The 21,492-nt window shown below is 39.2% G+C and overlaps 1 protein-coding gene across 7 annotated transcripts in view; it reads left to right on the top strand.

Moving 5' to 3' along the window:
• The window catches only part of CSNK1G3 (casein kinase 1 gamma 3), an 86,320-nt gene that overhangs the window by 8,150 nt on the left and 56,678 nt on the right, over nt 1-21,492 (top strand). For 4 of the 7 annotated variants that reach the window (XM_074166545.1, XM_074166551.1, XM_074166550.1 and 1 more), the window contains exons 1-2: nt 7,960-8,137; nt 18,130-18,170. In XM_074166545.1, coding sequence (XP_074022646.1) covers nt 7,960-8,137; nt 18,130-18,170 — 219 coding nt within the window. Of the gene's footprint in view, nt 1-5,686; nt 5,787-7,724; nt 8,138-18,129; nt 18,171-21,492 lie in introns of those variants that run through there. The other 3 variants (XM_074166547.1, XM_074166549.1, XM_074166546.1) reach the window with 1 other exon arrangement.

Genomic DNA, 21,492 nt, shown 5'->3' with positions numbered 1-21,492 from the left:
CGGTCTTCAGTATTTTGAAAGGCAAGCTGGCTGGGAAACAATGTGAACAGTGTTTTTTTGATGGACCAGATGTGGATGCTGCTGAATATCTGATTGAGGTACATCTTCACTTCTTGTGTGTTCTGTATGTTTCTGATCTTACTTGTGTAGAGACACCAGTCCTTTTATGCAAAACTGAAAAAGTTAATCCCTGTTTCTTGGATTAGTTCACATCTGCTCCAAAGTGGTACTGGTTTTTTTTTGGGGGGAGAATGGTGTTGCTTCAGAGGACCTGCATATTCCTTTTGCTTCCAAGGTGGTTGTTTACCCAACTGAAATCAGAATGATAAGTACTTAAGAAATCGGAGAATAAAACATCCTTAGATGAATCAACTAAGATCCAAAATGATGATGAATCTTGAGGTGTGCTAGAAGTGGTAGAAAGGAAAGATCATATAATGCCAAGCTGTATTTTGTATTTTATGTTAAAAGATTTAGAAAACTAAAAAATTAGGTTGCATTAGACTTGCAAAAGTTTGTAATCCACTTGATATACATGGGGAATTCCATTGTTGTGAACAAAATGAGATTCTGATGAATGACTTTTCATTATGGTGAGGTTACATTTAGAGAACACCTTCTAAGAAATATGACATGATACAATAATGAGCAATCTCAATGCAGGTTATTGGTAGCTGGAGAGAGAAATTGTGACAGGAGAAATGTTTGGATATGTTTTTTATTTTTCAAAGCTCATTCATGAGTAAGTAGCCTCTGTGGAAGTTCTAAGTAGTGAATATTTCAACACTCTCATTTTGACTTTAGTTTTGACTGAGATGCTAATGATTTTGCCTTTTTTTTTCTGCTTCTGAAATCTGGAAAAATTATGAAATAATATTCTTAAGTCAAAATCAGATTGGTTATGTTTGAGTTATGCAGTGAGCCTCTTAACATCTGTTTTTATTTTGGAGTTTGTATATGAAAGTATTTTTCTTTTCAGGCTCAAATTAGTGAGAAAAGGAAACAACCATCAAAGTGCTGTGATACCAATATTATAAGCATCTATTTGTATGACAAATCTATAGACAAATTTATTTGTAATATAAATTGTTGGAATAGCCACTCTACTTTTTTGGGACACATGAAGATCATGTGAAGGTTTGAATTTCTCTCACTGGACTAAATTGAAAATAATTAAATATTTAATGAATAGAGGTGATTTATTTTTCATTTTAAGTAAACTATGAATCTTAATAAATCATATATAAATTTAGAGGTATTTTCCAATTCAGATTCTATCCCAAGAGTTTTCCGAGGCTAGAAACTACTGTCCTAAACTTTCAAGGGCTTTTTGGTTGTGAAACTTCTTGCTGTGGATTTGAAATTTCATGGGTGTCTGCTGTTGCATAGAGACATATATAAAAATGAATTAAAATGGTGCAGTCGTCTTAGAGCTAGGCTAGAAAGAACAGCTTAATCTTTCCATGAGGCATACAAACAATATCAGAAATGGTTGGTTAGATACTTCAGTTCTGTATTGATTACCTCACAACAAAGCTGTCATTCTGAACTTGATTTCAGATTTGTAGTACGTATTGCAGTTCTATGTTAAATATTTCTAAAGGATTTTTGCTGAATAAAATGCCATGTTACTCTATCTGTGGTCCAAATTTATTTGTATCATTCAAATGAATATTGGAAATTGAATGTAGCTGTTCTCTGTCTGAAATATGGGCTACTTAGTAGGTGAATTTTTCCATAAAAACTATGTGTAATGTTAGAGGAAGGCTCTTGGAAGTCTGTGGCAGAGGCACTATCTTTGGTAGTGGTACAACATAAAGAACTGGCAATTGTTTCCAGGACACTTTAAAAAGGAGAACTTTAATATGAATGTGATTAGAAGATTTGATCAGATTTGTGTGGCTGTGTGTCATTATCCTTTTTTCTTGTAGCTGGTGTTGCACTGGTCTACTAAGCTTTGAAAATTGAATCATGGAGTAGAAGATAAGAGTATTTAAAGGAAACTCTCTCCAGTGTAGGTTTAGGTAATGATTGTTTAGTTTCTGTAGCAGCATATGGTTGCTTAATGTATAATGTGTTCTTTTGGGTGGTGTGTGAACTTGGAATGATAGCAGCAGAGCTGTTGGAATATACTGAGTGTATAATGTAAAAGAAGACAGAGCCCGAATATTTTTCTAGCTCACCCATTTATTCACAATGTATATAATATTAGTGTTTTTCTTCAGAGCCTTTAAACAGTTTTCTTTAAAAGTTTAGGCAAATACTCTTTAAGTATAAATTGTTCGGAGATCATAATCTATTTGCTAGAGGAGAAAAATACTGAAGTTTTCCCACAGTGAATTCATTTGGAAGTTAGATATTTAATTTCACTTTCTATTTGTCTAGTTCTGTATGTATTCTTAGAGACTATTCAGAGTTCTGTGTTCTTTAGGATTGTACAACTGCGTGATTTGAATTTAAATAAAAAATAATTTAAGTGTAGTGGTGAATTGAAGAATCACTTTTGTTTACACACCTGTATAGTTCCATTAAAACTCATTCAGTTGCTCTCTCTGCTGCATAAAATTCTACACAGTGCAAACACTTCAAACAAGCTGAATTTTCTGAGTTGAAATCTCCTTGTCTGTTAAGTAAGAAAGCTTTGTGTGCAAGCCATCCATGTGTAAAACATTCTGTAGAGTAAAAATGCCCCTTCACGGAAATAGTTGTCTGTCTGTCCTCTTCAAATATCACAAAATTGCCCATCTAACCTTTATAGACAGTAGAGGTCTTTAGGGAATGGTGTGCTTAGTCGTTGCCTTGGCTTTCTTGAAGAAGTATTTAATTCAGGAGTAATATTACTGAATTTGTGAGGTTAAGTCCACAAAAGTTTGGAAGTGATGATAAATGTACATGAATTATTGCATGTTTGTTTAATGGTATAGAGAAGTGTGCAAACTCTCCTGAGCTAGGAGTAACTACTGTAGTTCCAGTAACTGGAATATTTGCTGGCTCAACAGCAGAAGAGGGAAGGGCATAAGCTACCATATAGTAGATGCATTTTTGGAAACTGAAATTTATACTGTTAATGTACTTGGTTTCATGCATTGATGGCTTAAATTTCAGTAAAACGCTGAATAATGCATGACTTAAACATAATGAGAAAACATTTTTATTTTTTTTAGGAAGGAATTCATAATGAGTTTGTTTACTATTTTTCTGAAGTATTGTGTTTTGTTAATTTTTTCCTGCTTTGTGATTTTTTTTTTTCTCTCAACATGCTATTACCATTTACAAAGCTAACCTACATGCTAAATAGTAACAGATAATAGAAGTTTATAGTTGAGCTTCTCTTTATCCCTTGAATCCATTGTAACTTTTCTTTTCCTGCATTCATAGTTTTTAAAATTACATATGCTAACAGCTTGTGGTGGGTTTGTGTGTGGACACAAAAGTTTTGGAAGCGGTGGTTTCTTAAATGGAAAAGTGTGTGGTAGGATACTTCTCCTGGAAGCACTTGCTACTTGAAAAAAAACTAAAAAACAACCAACCAGTTACTTGCCCTATGGTGTTTGGAATTTCACAAATTTGAAAGATGTGAGTGTTGCTTTTGTAAATGCACTGGGTGTCTGTGCCCCAGTGCTGCCCCGGGGGGCTGTAGCAGCCTCTGTGAGGAGAGGCCAGGACTGCCCTGTGCAGGCCACTGCAGGGCACAGCTAAGCCCAGCAGTGAAGATGATGGCACCTCCAGAAAAATGTATTTAAGAAAGATTAAAAAAAAAAACAAAACTGCTCAGCAGCTGGGAAAGAGGAGTGAGAATATGTGAAAGAAATAGCCCTGCAGTCACCAAGGTTAGTGAAGAAGGAGGGAGGGAAGCAGGGTGCTCCAGGTGCCAGAGCAGATTCCCCTGCAGCCCGTGGAGAAGACCACGCTGCTGCAGGTGGTTATGTCCTGAAAGAATCTGCAGCCTGTGGAGAAGACCATGCCAGCTAAGGCTCCTGGCAGGAGTTGCAGCCTGTGGAGAGGAGCCCATGCAGGAGCAGTTTTTCTGGCAGGAGTTGTGACCCAGTGGGGGACCCGTGCTGGAGCAATCTGTCCCTGAAGGACTGCATCCTGTGGTGAGGACCTGATGCTGGAGCAGGGGGACAACGTGAGGAGTCGGAAGTAGCAGACAGGAGTGGTTACGGACTGACCACAACTTCTTTTCCCTGTCCCCCTCCACGGCTCAGGGGAGGGAAGGGGGCAGAGGAGTGGCAAGTGCAGGACTGAAGTTGAGCCTGGGAAGAAGGAAGGGGTGGGGGAAAGGTGGTAATAGCTTTTTCTTTGTTTCTCACTGACTTGCCCTATATTAACTGGCGATAAATTAGTCTTGCTCAAGTCAAGTCTATTTTGCCTGTTAACCTAGTTGGTGAGTGATTTCCCTGTCTTGATGATGACCCGTGAGCTTTTTCATCTTATTTTCTTTCCACTCCCCTTTTGAGAAGGTGGAGTGAGAGAGCAACTGGATAGACATCTCGGAAAATACTAAAGACAAAAAAAAGGACAAAAGGAGATTTTTCATAAATTAGCTCAGTTTTTGAAACTAATTGAAACTTAAACTGCTGTAACTTCAGAGTGAATACTGCAATTAAAAAGCAGTGGCAATTGCTTCTTTGACAGGATTCTATTCTGAATTGACTGTTTCAATTAATAAATTAACATGTATTATAAATTGCTTAAAAGAGCATCTGATTTGATGTTTAAGTGTGCAGTGTTATATAAATATAAGATGTTTTCAGTGTCTGAGGCTTTGTGTAATCAGGGGAAGTTCTCTTGATAAAGACTGTAGTATTACTATAAACTGGCTTGAGAATGTCTGTTGCCATTAGTACATAATAAACTCGTATCTAAAATATTAGACTGTTAGATTGTAGAAAAAGGTATTTGTGTGTGTGGATAGAATATTTTTAAAATGAAGATTCTAAAGGTATTGGAAGTCTTCATCTCTAGTAACTTAATACTATTCAAGGGTAGGCTTGGTTATTATTTGGACTTTCCAAATTTAAGATCTTCCTATGATTATAGATGGATTTAAAAAAATGTATTGTGGAAATTAATTTCTAACTGGCAAAGCTTCAGTGTATTGTTAACTAATAGGCTTCATCTGGACGAGCATGCACACAGAGCTGCTAATATGCTTTGCATAAATACTAAATAATCTGTCCTTGAGCTCCCAGCTTGGCTTCTCTATTACTGTTTTATTGCTACATGAACTGAAACAGTGTGAGATTGGAAGCTTTTTCGGTGATGACGGACTTCCTTTGGCTCACAACTGATTTCTTAGAGATCACTGTTGCTGTAGCGCTGCTACTGAATTTCTGGTGCCCTTGGTCCTCATGTTGCCTGCTTGTTATTCCATGTTCCTGATGCATCACGACTTACCTCTCAGTACCCTCAGAGCCCAGCCTGTTATTGCTAAGTTTTCTACTCAGTTAGCAAGGCTATGTGCTGTGCTCAAGGTGATAGTTAAATACAAAGACAAAATGGGGAAATCTGAAATAAATGACAAAACTACAACTGTTTTGTCCTTCTAAAATGAAGTTTTGAATACAATTTTAAACTCATTTGACATGTGATTAGATACTGTATATGTGTCATCAGGTAAGCTATGGAAAACTTTTAAGCTAAGAATCCTATTAACTCTGAAATCGGATTTGGATTTCTTCAGGTTTGCCTGCATACCCAGTCCCTTCTGAAGTCCTAGTGCTGTGTTGTGGAGTCCATTGGTATCATTGGTATGAACTAGCAGTGCCTTTCTGTGTTCCAAGGTATGTCTTTAAGCACTTGGTAGTATGAAAATTTTGATATGTGGAAAATAGCACCAGGAAGTTTGGCCTTCCATTGCTACTAAGATTACCAAAGCATTGTGTTAGTAACTGTCTATGCTTTTGTACTCTTTGATGGCAGTAATATGCTGTGCTTAGGTACACTGCTTCTATTTGCCATGAAGCCTGTGTACTAGTAACAAAAATTCTAGGATAGTTTACCTTGTTTTTCACTGGAGAACCACTAAGATGTGGAATATAAGTTGTTTTTTATGTACTTTAAAATATTTGTGTGTTCTGCTGCATCAAATGTACTGACCTTCTTTCTACATACGCAGTGGTGCCCTTGAAGTTCTAGCTCAACACAGTACATTTCTAGTTTTCTTATTTTTTCGCTAGCTTATGTAGCACAGTGGGTGAGGAAAAATTACCTACTGCTTCCCATTGAGTCTATTCCTCTGAGATTTGTGGTTTGGAAAGTGACTTTAGGATGTCTAATGGTGGTGCTTGAACCTGTGAGATTATGTTGTAGCCAAATGTACTTGTATTTTTCTCTTAAACTCCTCTGTACCATACCACCTCACTAATAACTCACTGCTGATGTCCTTTTCCCTTGAATTAAGTAAGGCTACTTGGACTTTGCATTTTTTGCTTTTTCTCAGAACAAGTCTTTTGTTTCCCTCTCTCATAGTAAGATAATCATGTTTCTTTGCTAAACAAATTTTCACCTGCTTCATTGTTCAGGTGATAGGTTAGTCAGCTGTTGGTTAGTGATTTTTTTAAATATAATCTGATTATAACCGTATCACAAATATCCATGATTAAGCAGATGCAATTATTTGGTGGTTGTTCCTGTTCTTTGGTATCTTTTCTCTATTGGCTCTTTGATTTTTAAAATGTTGTAATAAGCTATGATGTGAGTAATAATTTTACTTTGTGAGAAATGGGTTTAGGAGCTGAAAGTATCTTCAGTTCAAAGTGTTTAAAATGAGCTCCTGATGGCTATCTTTAGAATAGGCTGTAGTATAGGACATTATTTTTGCAGAGAATGTTTTCTTGCATGGCAGTGTATTCCCAACATTGAAGCAAATGTAACAAAATAACTTTGAACAGATATGTAACTCACCCTGAAATATTGGCATTGTAGTAGCCAACTATCTTCTGAATTTTGGGTTTTTAAACCACTGTTGTCAAATAGAAAACAATATCCAATATTCTTATGGGCAAGATAAAAATGAAAGCTTTTCTGTATTGCAGTATTAAGCTAACATTACGCTTTTGCTGAATTCCATGTTGGAATTAATGTCTGGGCAATGATGCTAAACAGCGGACAAGGGGAGTGGGGAAGCAAATTTATGACAAAATTGAATGGGGCAGGGGAGAATAAGTAAATATATTTTATCTCCAGACTCTAGGAGTTACTGAGAGAACTGAAGTGTCCTTGCCATGAGTTTATAAATTGTGCATCTCAGAAGTTATGATTTGGAAAAGATAATGGAATATTTTTGTAATTTAAATATCTTTCTCTGACTTCAATAACTGTGCAGCTTGTGCATTTCCTTATATCAGCAGATACTCCTGGGGTGGGGAGGGAACACAGAAATTAACACTTTGTTTTGCATAGGTGACATAAGATGCAATGAGAGTCTAAATGTCAATTTTAAGTGTATCTGTTTTATAGGGTTGTTTTTGTTTTCTTAAGTATCTGTTGCATTAAGCCTTGATATTTTTTTAGCTCACTTCAGTCACACCAATATCTCTTGCCATTATGTGCTACAATCAGAGGCTTTAACCTTACAATAGTGCTTTTCATAGAAGATCTGTAAAGCAAATATAATTAGTTACAGCTTAATAACTATGGCTATATGAAGACAGTTGAAGAGGGAGGTAATTTTGTACAAGAATCTTAGTGTATTGAATAACTTTGTTTTTCTTTAACAGAATTCCTGTAAATACTAGTAAATATTGCTGGTGTTGTGCATTCTGGAGATATATTACTACAGATACTACCAAGCCTTTGCGAATGGGATGAACACACTGCTGCTGACTGCTTACTGACAGTAGCCAGCTGGCACTTCACTGGTGATGTTTTCATTCTCACATTTTCCTACTGGAGTTTGCTTATAGTGATTTTTAAAAAGAGGAAGAAATCAAAGTGGAGTACCGCAAACTTGACATGGATAGTAAAAAGAAAGACAAGGACAAGCCAGATGAAAGAATGTCACGGCCTAGTGGGAGGTCAGGCCATAATCCACGTGGATCTGGTTCTTCAAATTCTGGAGTGTTAATGGTTGGACCTAACTTCAGAGTTGGCAAAAAAATCGGATGTGGTAACTTCGGAGAACTACGGTTAGGTAAGATGCTTGTTTCTTTATTTCAGTTGACATTATTCAAGACCATTGTATGTGGTCTAGGCATGAAAATGTTTATGTGAACACACCATACAGCTCTTCAAACTCCTTTCAAGCTTTAGAGTGGTTAAATTTGCCTTGGACTTCTTTTGTGGCTTGACCCTGGCCAGTGCAAGCTCTATTGCATATTAAGAATCTCTGTAGCAGGAGACTTTCTGGGACTAAAAATGTTTTGTAATTGTGTGTGGTGCTATCCTAAATTCAGTCAGTCTCTTCCAAGATGCTGGAAATGATTTCATTATTATTGTATTTTGCTACTTTTCCTGGATTCCTAAAGCAGTTTATTCAGTTGGATTTGGGGCTAAGTGTATGTGAAACACATTGTCCTCCTGCAGGTCTGGCTTATAGTACTGTGGTCCTGAAGATCTCTTGGAGACAGTGTAGCAGGCACTACAATGTTTTTAATAGCAGAAGACTCTTGGATTCCGTGGTTTCCTTTCCATCATCAGCAGTGTAGTGAGGCTAAAGAGTGACCTGCTGTTATACAGGGGCAGTGAGAATCCATCTTTAGAGAGAATCTGGGAGACGGGTAATGAAGTCGTTTAGTTGCCTGCTGAACAGATGGATGAAAATCAAATGGTGAAAAAGGGACAGATGGAGAAGGACTTGTTGAATTTTGAAGAACTTGGTAGAAAAGCTGGAAATATTACCATTTATTAAAATAGACAGTTAATGATAGGTGTGTGCTTTTGGAAGACTATATATTTAATTTAGGGGACTTAAATTTCCATGATGACAGCATATTTAGCCAGGACTTCCAAGATCTGGGAATTCTGTGTGTGTTAAGAAGTATAACTTTACACTTAATGGCAAGAATTTATTCCAGTATTCCTGGAAGTTCCTGAGTTAACACACTGTGTCAAGGTTTAAAGATAGGTTCAAAAGTAGGGTGTTTGATAGTAGGGTGGGCAATGTAGATGTTTTGTTTCTGTTATCTTCTGCCTCTGGTAAAACTACTACTCATTGTCCTTCAGACAATCTTTTTAATATAGTGCTTACATAAAATATGTGTCTGTGCATGTTTATAATATGCAAAAAATAACATGTTTTTAATAAAGTGTTTCTGGGGGCCTTATATTTAGTCTGAGTCAGAATGTAAATAGTTAAACAGAATTGATGTATTTTGATCTTTACAGTGTTATATATGTGCCTCTGCAGTTTGCAAATCAAGCTGAAACTGTCTTCAACTTGTTCTAAACACTTCTAAACTTGCTTTGAGTGATAATTTTTCTTTTAAACCTCTCCATGAACTAAATCAAACCAGTATAATGTCATGTTTACTACTGAAGGCAACTGTAAACTAAAGTTAATTTTTTTCCTGTCTGTCTTGGAGTGGTTACAATGTATAGAGTTGATTGTCTCTTTCAGGTCAATATCAGATTAACTTATTTGCTTGCAGCAGATACAGAGTGAAATCTTCTATTTCACTCTAAATACAATATTAAAGTAGTTAAGACCTTAAAGTCTGATCGCGCTGAAATAAAATAGGACAAACAAGTAAAAAAGATCGGAGGAAGATAATACTGTACTGTCTTGTCAGTCACCAGGACAAGCGCAGGCTTTCTCTGTTTAATGTCTTTTTTTCTTGCTTATGTAGTAATATTTCAAATCCTTATTTATGGTTATTTGTATTTAAGACACCTTACCACACAAGTTACTGAAAGCAGGAGTTAAGATTGGTATTACATATTCTGATTCAAATTTGTTATTTTTACATTACTACAGTAGCAAGTAACTTAAAGTGGGCATCCATCCTAGATGTACACAAGCACTTAATTTATGTACTTCTGCAAAATGGAGTATATTTTGAGCATGTGTCTTTAACTTGAATCTTAAAGACTTAAAAGAGGAATAAAGTTGTTGAAGCGGTGAAGTTGTGCTTCAGGAGATAAAAGTTCAGTTGTAAATCAGTAGCCATTGTAGTTCATCCACCTGGGAAGAAAGGAGTGGCCAGACTTCTGTATTGGCTTGTGGATCGAATGGCTGCATGTAGCAAATGAGTGTTTGATGTGCAACCATTAACTTGCAAAGGACTAAATTATTTTGAATTTTGAGTTTTTAATCTTCTGAGTTATAGTTAAGATAAATGGATGGGACAGTAAAAGAAAGCTTGGTGCTGCTGCATGTGATTCATTACACAAAACCTGTTTTGTGCTAAGAGATGGATCAACAGTGGTGTCAAATCTGCAGTCTTCCATATTTTAGAGACAACTGTCTTGAGTCACCACATGGAAAGATCTGATGATTCTTCAGAATGTCCCTTATGATGTTTCTTCAGAAGGATAAACCTTTCATTACTGTGTTTGGTTACTGGAACCAAATATTCTGGGGCTGACTTCCTGGAGAGCACGTCTGAGGAGAAAGACCTGGGAGTCCTGGTGGACAATAGGATGACCATGAGCCAACAATGTGCCCTTGTGGCCAAGGCGGCCAATGGCATCCTGGGGTGCATCAGGAAGAGTGTGACCAGCAGGTCAAGAGAAGTTATCCTGTGCTTCTGCTCTGCCCTGGTGAGGCCCCATCTGGAGTACTGTGTCCAGTTCTGGGCTCCCCAGTTCAAGAAGGACAGGCAACTGCTGGAGAGGGTACAGCAGAGGGCTACAAAGATGATTAGGGGCCTGGAGCATCTCCCTTACAAGGAGAGGCTGAGGGACTTGAGTGTTTTTAGTCTAGAGAAGAGAAGACTGAGGGAGCATCTGATCAATGCTTATAAATACTTAAAGGGTGGGTGTCAAGAGGATGGGGCTGATCTTTTTTCAGTGGTGCCCAGGGATAGGACAAGAGGAAATGGGCACAAACTTGAATGCAAGAAGTTCTACCTAAACATGAGGAGGAACTTCTTTCCTTTGAGGGTAGCAGAGCACTGGAATAGGCTGCCCAGGGAGGTGGTGGACTCTCCTTCTCTGGAGACATTCAAAACCTGCCTGGACAAGTTCCTGTGCAACCTGCTCTAGGTGGACCTGCTTTGGCAGGGGGGTTGGACTAGATGATCTCTGGAGGTCCCTTCCAACCTTCTGTGTGATTCTGTGTGATTCTGTGTGATTCTGTGTGATTCTGTGTGATTCTGTGTGATTCTGTGTGATTCTGTGTGATTCTGTGTGATTCTGTGTGATTCTGTGTGATTCTGTGTGATTCTGTGTGATTCTGTGTGATTCTGTGTGATTCTGTGTGATTCTGTGTGATTCTGTGTGATTCTGTGTGATTCTGTGTGATTCTGTGTGATTCTGTGTGATTCTGTGTGATTCTGTGTGATTCTGTGTGATTCTGTGTGATTCTGTGTGATTCTGTGTGATTCTGTGTGATTCTGTGTGATTCTGTGTGATTCTGTGTGATTCTGTGTGATTCTGTGTGATTCTGTGTGATTCTGTGTGATTCTGTGTGATTCTGTGTGATTCTGTGTGATTCTGTGTGATTCTGTGTGATTCTGTGTGATTCTGTGTGATTCTGTGTGATTCTGTGTGATTCTGTGTGATTCTGTGTGATTCTGTGTGATTCTGTGTGATTCTGTGTGATTCTGTGTGATTCTGTGTGATTCTGTGTGATTCTGTGTGATTCTGTGTGATTCTGTGTGATTCTGTGTGATTCTGTGTGATTCTGTGTGATTCTGTGTGATTCTGTGTGATTCTGTGTGATTCTGTGTGATTCTGTGTGATTCTGTGTGATTCTGTGTGATTCTGTGTGATTCTGTGTGATTCTGTGTGATTCTGTGTGATTCTGTGTGATTCTGTGTGATTCTGTGTGATTCTGTGTGATTCTGTGTGATTCTGTGTGATTCTGTGTGATTCTGTGTGATTCTGTGTGATTCTGTGTGATTCTGTGTGATTCTGTGTGATTCTGTGTGATTCTGTGTGATTCTGTGTGATTCTGTGTGATTCTGTGTGATTCTGTGTGATTCTGTGTGATTCTGTGTGATTCTGTGTGATTCTGTGTGATTCTGTGTGATTCTGTGTGATTCTGTGTGATTCTGTGTGATTCTGTGTGATTCTGTGTGATTCTGTGTGATTCTGTGTGATTCTGTGTGATTCTGTGTGATTCTGTGTGATTCTGTGTGATTCTGTGTGATTCTGTGTGATTCTGTGTGATTCTGTGTGATTCTGTGTGATTCTGTGTGATTCTGTGTGATTCTGTGTGATTCTGTGTGATTCTGTGTGATTCTGTGTGATTCTGTGTGATTCTGTGTGATTCTGTGTGATTCTGTGTGATTCTGTGTGATTCTGTGTGATTCTGTGTGATTCTGTGTGATTCTGTGTGATTCTGTGTGATTCTGTGTGATTCTGTGTGATTCTGTGTGATTCTGTGTGATTCTGTGTGATTCTGTGTGATTCTGTGTGATTCTGTGTGATTCTGTGTGATTCTGTGTGATTCTGTGTGATTCTGTGTGATTCTGTGTGATTCTGTGTGATTCTGTGTGATTCTGTGTGATTCTGTGTGATTCTGTGTGATTCTGTGTGATTCTGTGTGATTCTGTGTGATTCTGTGTGATTCTGTGTGATTCTGTGTGATTCTGTGTGATTCTGTGTGATTCTGTGTGATTCTGTGTGATTCTGTGTGATTCTGTGTGATTCTGTGTGATTCTGTGTGATTCTGTGTGATTCTGTGTGATTCTGTGTGATTCTGTGTGATTCTGTGTGATTCTGTGTGATTCTGTGTGATTCTGTGTGATTCTGTGTGATTCTGTGTGATTCTGTGTGATTCTGTGTGATTCTGTGTGATTCTGTGTGATTCTGTGTGATTCTGTGTGATTCTGTGTGATTCTGTGTGATTCTGTGTGATTCTGTACTGTAACTGGTTTTGTTAGATACTCCAGTAGCTGATTTACATATCTAATAGACTAAGTGAGCAGGGCTCCTGCAAGAGTTTGGGGTTTTTTTTATGTCTTTTAGGTTGTAACAGAGTGCAAAGATACAGAAACAATTTCAAATAAAGTATGCTTTTTGTCAAAAATGTAGCTCAAATGATCATAAGATAAGAAATAACTATTTAAGATTACTGAAATTTGACTTTAGTCCCTGAATAGGTCTTGGAATTATCCATTCCAAGGTTGAGCTGAAGGAGGAAGTGGAAAGGTTGAGGAGTATCAGGGAATGTGAGAGGGAGATTGACTGGTGGGCCCACTCCCTGAAAATAAAAGAACATGTTGAGGCCCCACATAAGCCAGAGGACCCTCTCCCCATCTCTCGCCCGACAGTAGAAGGGGATCTCAGAGAAGAGGGGGAATGGAAACAGGTCCCTAGTCGGCGAAGCAGGCGAATCCCCTCCCTGCCTCTCCCACCTCCCCAGTTACCCCTGCAGAACCGGTACGGAATCCTGCAGGAGGAATTGACTGTTGGAGAGGAGGATGGTACATCTAGGCAGGATGTGCCAGAAAGACCAAGTCGCCGCAAACCTGGCATCACAACTAGTTCAAGAAGGAAAAGCAGAAGGGTCATCGTTGTGGGTGACTCTCTATTGAAGGGGGAAGAGGGATCAATATGCCGTCCTGACCCGCTTCACAGGGAAGTCTGCTGCCTCCCTGGGGCACGGGTCAGGGACGTGTTGGACAAAGTTCCTGCTCTAGTCAACCCTTCTGACTATTACCCCCTTGCAGTTTTTCAGGTAGGCAGTGATGATGTATATAATACATCCAGGAAATTAAAAACAATCATAAAGGACTTTAAGACACTGGGAAAACTGGTTGAGGGATCAGGGGCACAGGTAATTTTTTCAGCAATACCCTTAGTTGCAGGAGGAAATCCTGAAAGAAATAAAAAGGCATCTGTGATAAACAAGTGGCTCAGAAACTGGTGCCATCACTGAAATTTTGGGTATTCTGAACTCAGGGAACTTTATATGGCACCGAGTCGGATAGCAACAGATGGAGTACACCTGTCTCAGAAGGGGAGAAAGATACTGGCAAGTGAGTTGGCGGGGCTTGTTGAAAGGGCTTTAAACTAGGATCGAAGGGGGAGGGGGTTAAGCATAGGTTGAGCAGAAAAAAACTCAAAGAGAGCCTTCAACCTGCCATCTCAGCTAATAAGTCGGCCCCTTTAGGCACCCAGCTGAAGTGCCTTTACACAAATGCATGCAGCATGGGGAACAAACAAGAGGAGTTAGAGATGTGCGCACGCCTCCAGGGCTACGACATTATTGGCATCACCGAGACGTGGTGGGATGGCTCTTACGACTGGAGTGTTCGAATGGAGGGTTACAAGCTCTTCAGGAAGGACAGGCTGGGCAGAAGGGGAGGGGGTGTTGCCCTCTATGTCAAGGACCGGCTGGAATGTATGGAGCTTCACCTGGGGATGGATGAAGACAAGACAGAGAGCTTATGGGTCAGGATTAAAGGGAGCACGGGGGCAGGTGATGTTACAGTAGGAGTCTGCTACAGGCCACCAGATCAAAGTGTCAGCGAGGATGTGGCCCTCTACAAACAGATAGGGGCAGCATCGCGCTCACACGCTCTGGTCCTCATGGGGGACTTCAACCACCCCGACATCTGTTGGAAGGACAACACAGCAGAGCACAGGAAATCCAGGAAGTTCTTGGAATGTGTCGACGACAACTTTCTTCTACAAATAATAGAGGAACCAACGAGGAAAGGAGCAGTGCTGGACCTTGTCCTCACCAACAAGGAGGGGCTGGTCGGGAATGTCAAATTCAAGGGTAGCCTCGGCTGCAGTGACCATGAGATGATAGAATTCAAGATTCATAAGGCAGCAAGGAGGGTGCGCAGCAAGCTGGCTACCCTGGACTTCAAAAGAGCAGACTTTGATCTCCTGAGAGATCTGATTGGTAAGGTAGCGTGGGAAAAAGAACTGGAAGGGAGAGGGGCCCAAAAAAGCTGGGTGGTATTTAAGGATTGCCTCCTCCAAGCTCAGGAGAGGTGCATCCCAAAAAAGAAGAAATCGGGCAAAATAGCCAGTAGGCCGGCGTGGATGAACAAGGAACTGCTGGACAAACTCAGGACCAAAAAGGAGGCCTATAGAGGGTGGAAGCAGGGAAAGGTAGACTGGGAAGAATACAGAGAAGCTGTCCGAGTCACCAGAAACCTGATCAGGCAAGCGAAAGCCCAGGCAGAACTAAATCTAGCCAGGGATGTGAAAAATAACAAGAAGAACTTCTATAGATATATCAGGGATAAAAATAAGACTAGGGAAGCTGTGGGTCCCCTCCGGAAGGAAATGGGAGACCTGGTCACCCAGGATATGGATAAAGCTGAGCTACTGAATGACTTCTTTGCCTCAGTCTTCACTGGCAAGGGCCCTAACCACACTGCCCAAGTCACGGAGGGCAAGAACAGGGGCTCTGGGAATGAAGAACCACCCACAGTACAAGAAGACGAGGTTCGAGACCTCTTAAAGAACCTGAAGGTGCATAAGTCCATGGGACCTGATGAAATCCATCCACGGGTCCTGAGAGAACTGGCGGACGAAGTTGCTAAGCCCCTCTCCATCATATTTGAGAAGTCGTGGCAGTCTGGTGAAGTTCCCACTGACTGGAAAAAAGGGAACATAACTCCAATATTCAAAAAAGGAAACAAAGAAGACCCGGGAAACTACAGGCCGGTCAGTCTCACCTCTGTGCCTGGCAAGATCATGGAGCAGATCCTCCTGAAATCCTTGCTAAGGCACATGGAGAATAAAGAAGTGATTGGAAACAGCCAACATGGCTTCACCAAGGGCAAATCGTGCCTGACAAATTTGGTGGCCTTTTACAATACTGCCACAGACTTGGTAGACAAGGGCAGAGCGACTGACGTCATTTACCTGGACTTATGCAAAGCATTTGACACTGTCCTGCACGACATCCTGGTCTCAAAATTGGAAACTCATGGATTCGATGGATGGACCACTCGGTGGATAAGGAACTGGCTGGATGGCCGCATCCAAAGGGTTACAATCAATGGCTCAATGTCCAGGTGGTGGCCAGTAACGAGTGGTGTTCCGCAGGGGTCGGTACTGGGACCAGTACTATTTAACATCTTTGTCGGTGACATGGACAGTGGGATAGAGTGCACCCTCAGCAAGTTTGCTGTTGACACCAAGCTCGGTGGCGCAGTTGACACGCTGGAGGGAAGGGATGCCATCCAGAGGGACCTAGACAGGCTGGAGAGGTGGGCTCGTGCAAATTGCATGAAGTTCAACCAAGCCAAGTGCAGGGTCCTGCACCTGGGACGTGGCAACCCCAGGCACAAATACAAGTTGGGTGGAGAATGGCTGGAGAGCAGCCCCGAGGAGAAGGACTTGGGAGTGCTTATGGATGAGAAGCTCAACATGAGCAGGCAGTGTGCACTGGCAGCCCAGAGAGCCAGCCGGGTCCTGGGCTGCATCAGGAGAAGTGTGGCCAGCAGGTCTCGCGAGGTGATTCTGCCCCTCTACTCTGCGCTCGTGAGACCCCTCCTGGAGTACTGTGTCCAGCTTTGGAGTCCTCAACACAGAAAGGACATGGACCTGTTGGAACGGGTCCAGCGGAGGGCCACGAGGGTGATCAGAGGGATGGAGCACCTCTCCTATGAAGACAGACTGAGAGAGCTGGGGTTGTTCAGCCTGGAGGAGAGAAGGCTCCGGGGAGACCATATAACAGCCTATCAATACCTGAAGGGAGCCTACAGAAGAGCTGAAGAGGGACTCTTTGTCAGGAAGAGTGGTGACAGGACAAGGGGCAATGGTTTTAAATTGGAAGAGAAGAGATTTAGATTAGATATAAGGAAGAAATTCTTTACAGTGAGGGTGGTGAGGCACTGGAACAGGTTGCCCAGGGAAGTTGTGGATGCCCCATCCCTGGAAGTGTTCAAGGCCAGGCTGGATGGGGCTTTGAGCAACCTGCTCTAGTGAGAGGTGTCCCTGCCCATGGCAGGGGGGTTGGAACTAGATGATCTTTAAGGTCCTTTCCAACTCTAGCCATTCTATGATTCTATGATTATTTTAGTGGTCAGATTAGGGCATGCTGCCCATACTGAGTCTGTGTTTATTATCATACAGCCTTCAAGTAACTTGCTTTTTGTAAAGTTGATCCCTTAAAAGATGCATGATTTTAATACATCTTCTTTCAGCTTTGTAAGAGTACTCTATTTGTAAAAATAAGGATTAGAGTTGAGATTGTAATCTTTGACTATAAATATAACTGTTTTGGCAGGGAACCTTGATCTGTGTTTTTTCCCTGTTTGACTTCTTTAACAAAACTGAGCTAAACATGGGAAATTCAGACCTGAGTAATACTATAAAGAAAAAAAGAGTAGGTTTGTTATTGAAAAGAATACACACAACTCATTTGAAGACTGTAGAGAAACAAATAGTATTGGAAGCGACAACTTAATTTTTCCTTTATCTGCTATTTCTATAATTTTACACCTATAAAGCTTGCTTAATATTTTCGTCATTGCATACAATTTGAAGTAATGCGTGTTGAAATAAGCTTATCCAGTTACAGAATCATTTTTAAAGCAGCAGATGGATTTTCCAAATGGTGTAAGCATTTCACTCAGTAACATTGTTGCCTTGTTTGTCCTAACTTTAAGCTTAGTAAATTACAGAGTTGAGGAAAAAAAATAGTCTTAGTTAATTCTAACTTTAGTGTCTGGTATTCCAAAACCATATAATAATTTTAAAATAAATTTTAAATAGTTTTCAGCAATAAATATGATAATGTAGACTATCACATTCCACTTACAGTAATTCACCAAATTTCAAGCTTTTCTAGAGTATAAAATTTTGCAAACTTGGTGAAATAGCTGAAACTGTCTCAGTGAACCTGCCACTTGTAACACTATTCAAGAATAAAGTTGTTTTTTTAAAGTATGGTATCAGACTAGTAAAGCCACTTTTTTTTAAGTCACTATGAGAACACCTAGCACCTTAGATCAGAAATGTTTCCATGACTTCCTTAAGGCTTAAATGGCAGTTTACTTGAACAGGAAAGCCAATGTCTCACATTCTTGTTTTTGTTCTTTTTTCAAGGAAAAAATTTATACACAAATGAATATATGGCAATTAAACTGGTAAGTTAATTAACTTATTTATTTTTAAGGATTTGGGATGAAAAACTAATCAGTTTTCCTTTCACTTATAACTGTTTGATTTCCTTAATTGAAATCCTTAATAGTCTTCTATGTTTTCAACTGACTAGATGAAAGCAGTTAGTGATAGATGTAGTTATATGCTTCGCTATCTTGAGTGAAACCAGTGTTAATTTTCACTGTTTTCAGAGCTGAATCTATGTTTGTTTATGAAGTTGATGATAATTCACTGCTACTTCAAGGATATGCTCAGCAGTCTTCTTAGTAGATTTCTTTTTTTTGTGCAAAAAGTAGATGAACACCAAATTTAATGTGAATCTGGCACTGACAATCTGGTTTGGTATATGTGTTGTGTTTGCAATGATGTGTAAAAATATTTCCTTCACTTACAAACATGGTAAACCTGGATATTTTGTTAATATGCCATTGTTCTGCTTTTTCTGAATCTTTCATCAGAACTACTCAGTTTACTTCATGTTTTGCTTCTGGATACTTTTAACTTCTTGGTAATTAACTGTCTTTGTAACCAAAGTATTTCAAGATGACATTTGGTTGGTTTTTTTGTCATTGAAGGATTTTAGGAGTCCCATTAATTTCTTCTTGCTGCAATAGGGCAGAAGGTTTTTCATAGCATAGTATGGTGAATTTCTAGTTCCATAATGTGGAAGGTTAACTATGAAACAGAAATACATGGCTTTAGATGGGGATTCTAAAGAGCATGCAAATGTATATAATAAACTCCTGAAAAATATGTTTATCACTATCCTTGCTTAGAGGAATACTTACTCCAGGAGTAGTTACAGATTTAAAAACATGCAAATTATGGTTTGAAAGAGCAACATTGGATGCAGTTTTGAGGGTTATCGTGTGTGTGTTATACCAGATTTAAATTCATTTTGTTTTAAAAATACCTTGAACTTATTCCACATGTCTGGTAAAACTTGAAAATGGTCTGAGAATTCCTCTAGTTTAAAGGCTGTTTACTGTAAAGAGCATTCAGAAATGGTTTACAAGACAGGGTTGGGTTTTTTCTTAAGCACTAGTTACTTGATAATGTAGTGCCAGAACTTTTTAAGCTGATCATTGGGTTTTGGTAAAACCATTTTAATTATATATGTAAGTACTAATAAACTCAGCTACTATTTCAACCCACTTTAACTTTTAAGGTGCTGTTCAGTTGCAACTTCTACTTTGTTTCTGAATTACTCGATCTTACAGCTGTTCATTTACAGCAGCGTAAAAAGGTTGAAGTATCATTATTGAATAACTTACTTTGAAGTCACTAAAAACCAGTGTAGTAAAGTTCACCTGTAATGTACTACCAGTGCTTAAAGAACTCTGAATATGCAGTTAACTGCTTGAGTTGTCCTCTTACATTAGTGGTATAAAAAGCTGTAGTGTCTTTGCACTAAACAACAGATGGAAGGAGTTATAGTGAAAATCAACACTGGAGCTTGCATCATCATTGTAGTGTAAATACATTTATTAACAGGTAGAACTAGTTCTCACTTTTTTAATCTTTCAGCTCTTTTGAATATGTTTTCAAATTGGAAGAGATTTGGGTCACAAGCTTCAGTCTGTTAAAAGCAGCTGCATCAAATTGCAGGATTTAGTTGAAATCTGCTTTTTTGCTGTTTTTCTTCTCCTACTGGAGACAGTACCAGGAGTGTATTCTAATAGTTAGGTAGGTTACACTTGTTTGTGGTATGCTATTCTTTCCCTTTTAAAATGTAAGCCTAATAGTTTTTCCCTATCTCTGGCACTAATTCCTATTGTGTTTTGAGAGCAGTCATTAGGCCTATGCTCAGTTTTTGTTTTGTTATCCTAAATGAGGCACTCTTAATTTACTGTTTTGCACCTGTTGTAGTTCAAATGTAGCTCTCCTGAATGGGTTTACCTGAATTATGTATGTATTGTAGCTTGAGCAGAAACCCGTGGCAGGTACAGTTGTGGTAATATCTCTCCTGTAATGTCCTAAAATCATATTTGCATTCCTCATGGTAGCATTCCATTGTTGACATACTGTTTTGTTGTCAGCAGCAAGACATCTCCTATGCCAGATGTTTTGTGTGTAAATGGTGGGTTTCTCTTGAGAGCATGAGCTATAATGGCTGCATTTATACAGCAGCTTGCAGGAGTGCTTCTGATGTTAAAAGTAAATGGATTTTATAACTACTGTTTTGACTTAAACTTTTAGTTGTGGTGAATTAATATTTCCCTTGTGGACAAAATTACACAAGTATGTTTCTGTTAATGATGCTTATGATAACTTCAGGACTTGTGTAAGGAAAATAGTTTAAACAATTTTTCTGTGAGATGCCTGCGGATCATACAATGTATGCATTTTAATGTATATATGTTTATACATAAATTCATATTTATTCTGGTAAAATGGCTACAGTTCCAGGGTCTTACTCTGGCTTCTTTCGTTATGGCCTGTTCTGGTTGGGCAGATACTCAATTTTGAAAGGTGGAACAGACTTTTTTAAGAACTGGAATGAAACTCCTAGGAACTGGGCTTTATCAGTAGTGCACTGTTTAGTAGTGTTTGTATGTTTCTGCTGGTCTGTTAATACACAAACCGGTACGTTGTGATCGGGTAGTTCTTCAGCAATAACCGTGTGGTATACATGAACTGTACCTTTCCTGGTCACCTCTTGATTTGTTGTTAGATTTACTTTTTTTTATTACATGACCCTCTACTTCCCTCAAATCTCCTATTCCCTTTTCAGCTCTTCCCTTTCCCTTTCACAGATTTCCCTGTTGCCCAAACTTATCTTCTCTACAGGATTCTTAACCACTAACCAAATATCAACTAAAGGAATTTCAGCTTGAGCTGCTTCTGGAAATAAGTCAATTTTTCTTTCTGTCTTTGCGTGAAACATAGCAAGTTATGAGGTAGTCACTGCTCGTTTTAATTTGTAGTCTTTAATTCAGTGATTCATTAATTACCCAACTATTAAGATTTTAGTCCTTAAAATTTTAAGTGGGTTGTGTATGTGGAAAGAAGTTGCAGTTGGTTCCAAGGCTGAAATGTTTATTCCTCCTCTTAAAAAAAATTATTGCAGTCTAGAATGATACCATTTCTGAACCTCTATAGAAGGCTGTAGTGCAAATCAAGTGCAACTGTTTAATAGACAAATCTTTTCCTGTAACAAGCCCTACCTCTTAAGATTTTTTTTCTTGAAAATAGCTTTTATTTGCTGTTGCTTAAGACAATAGAAACAGAAGATACACTGAGTAAGGAGTTCTCATTAGATTAATAAAAGCATGTAAAATAGGTAAGAACTGAAAGTTTATATTG

Source organism: Numenius arquata, chromosome Z, assembly GCF_964106895.1.
Source record: "Numenius arquata chromosome Z, bNumArq3.hap1.1, whole genome shotgun sequence".
NCBI lineage: Eukaryota > Metazoa > Chordata > Aves > Charadriiformes > Scolopacidae > Numenius > Numenius arquata.
Note: the sequence above shows the minus strand (reverse complement) of the source record. Positions and strands in the feature narration are given on the sequence as shown.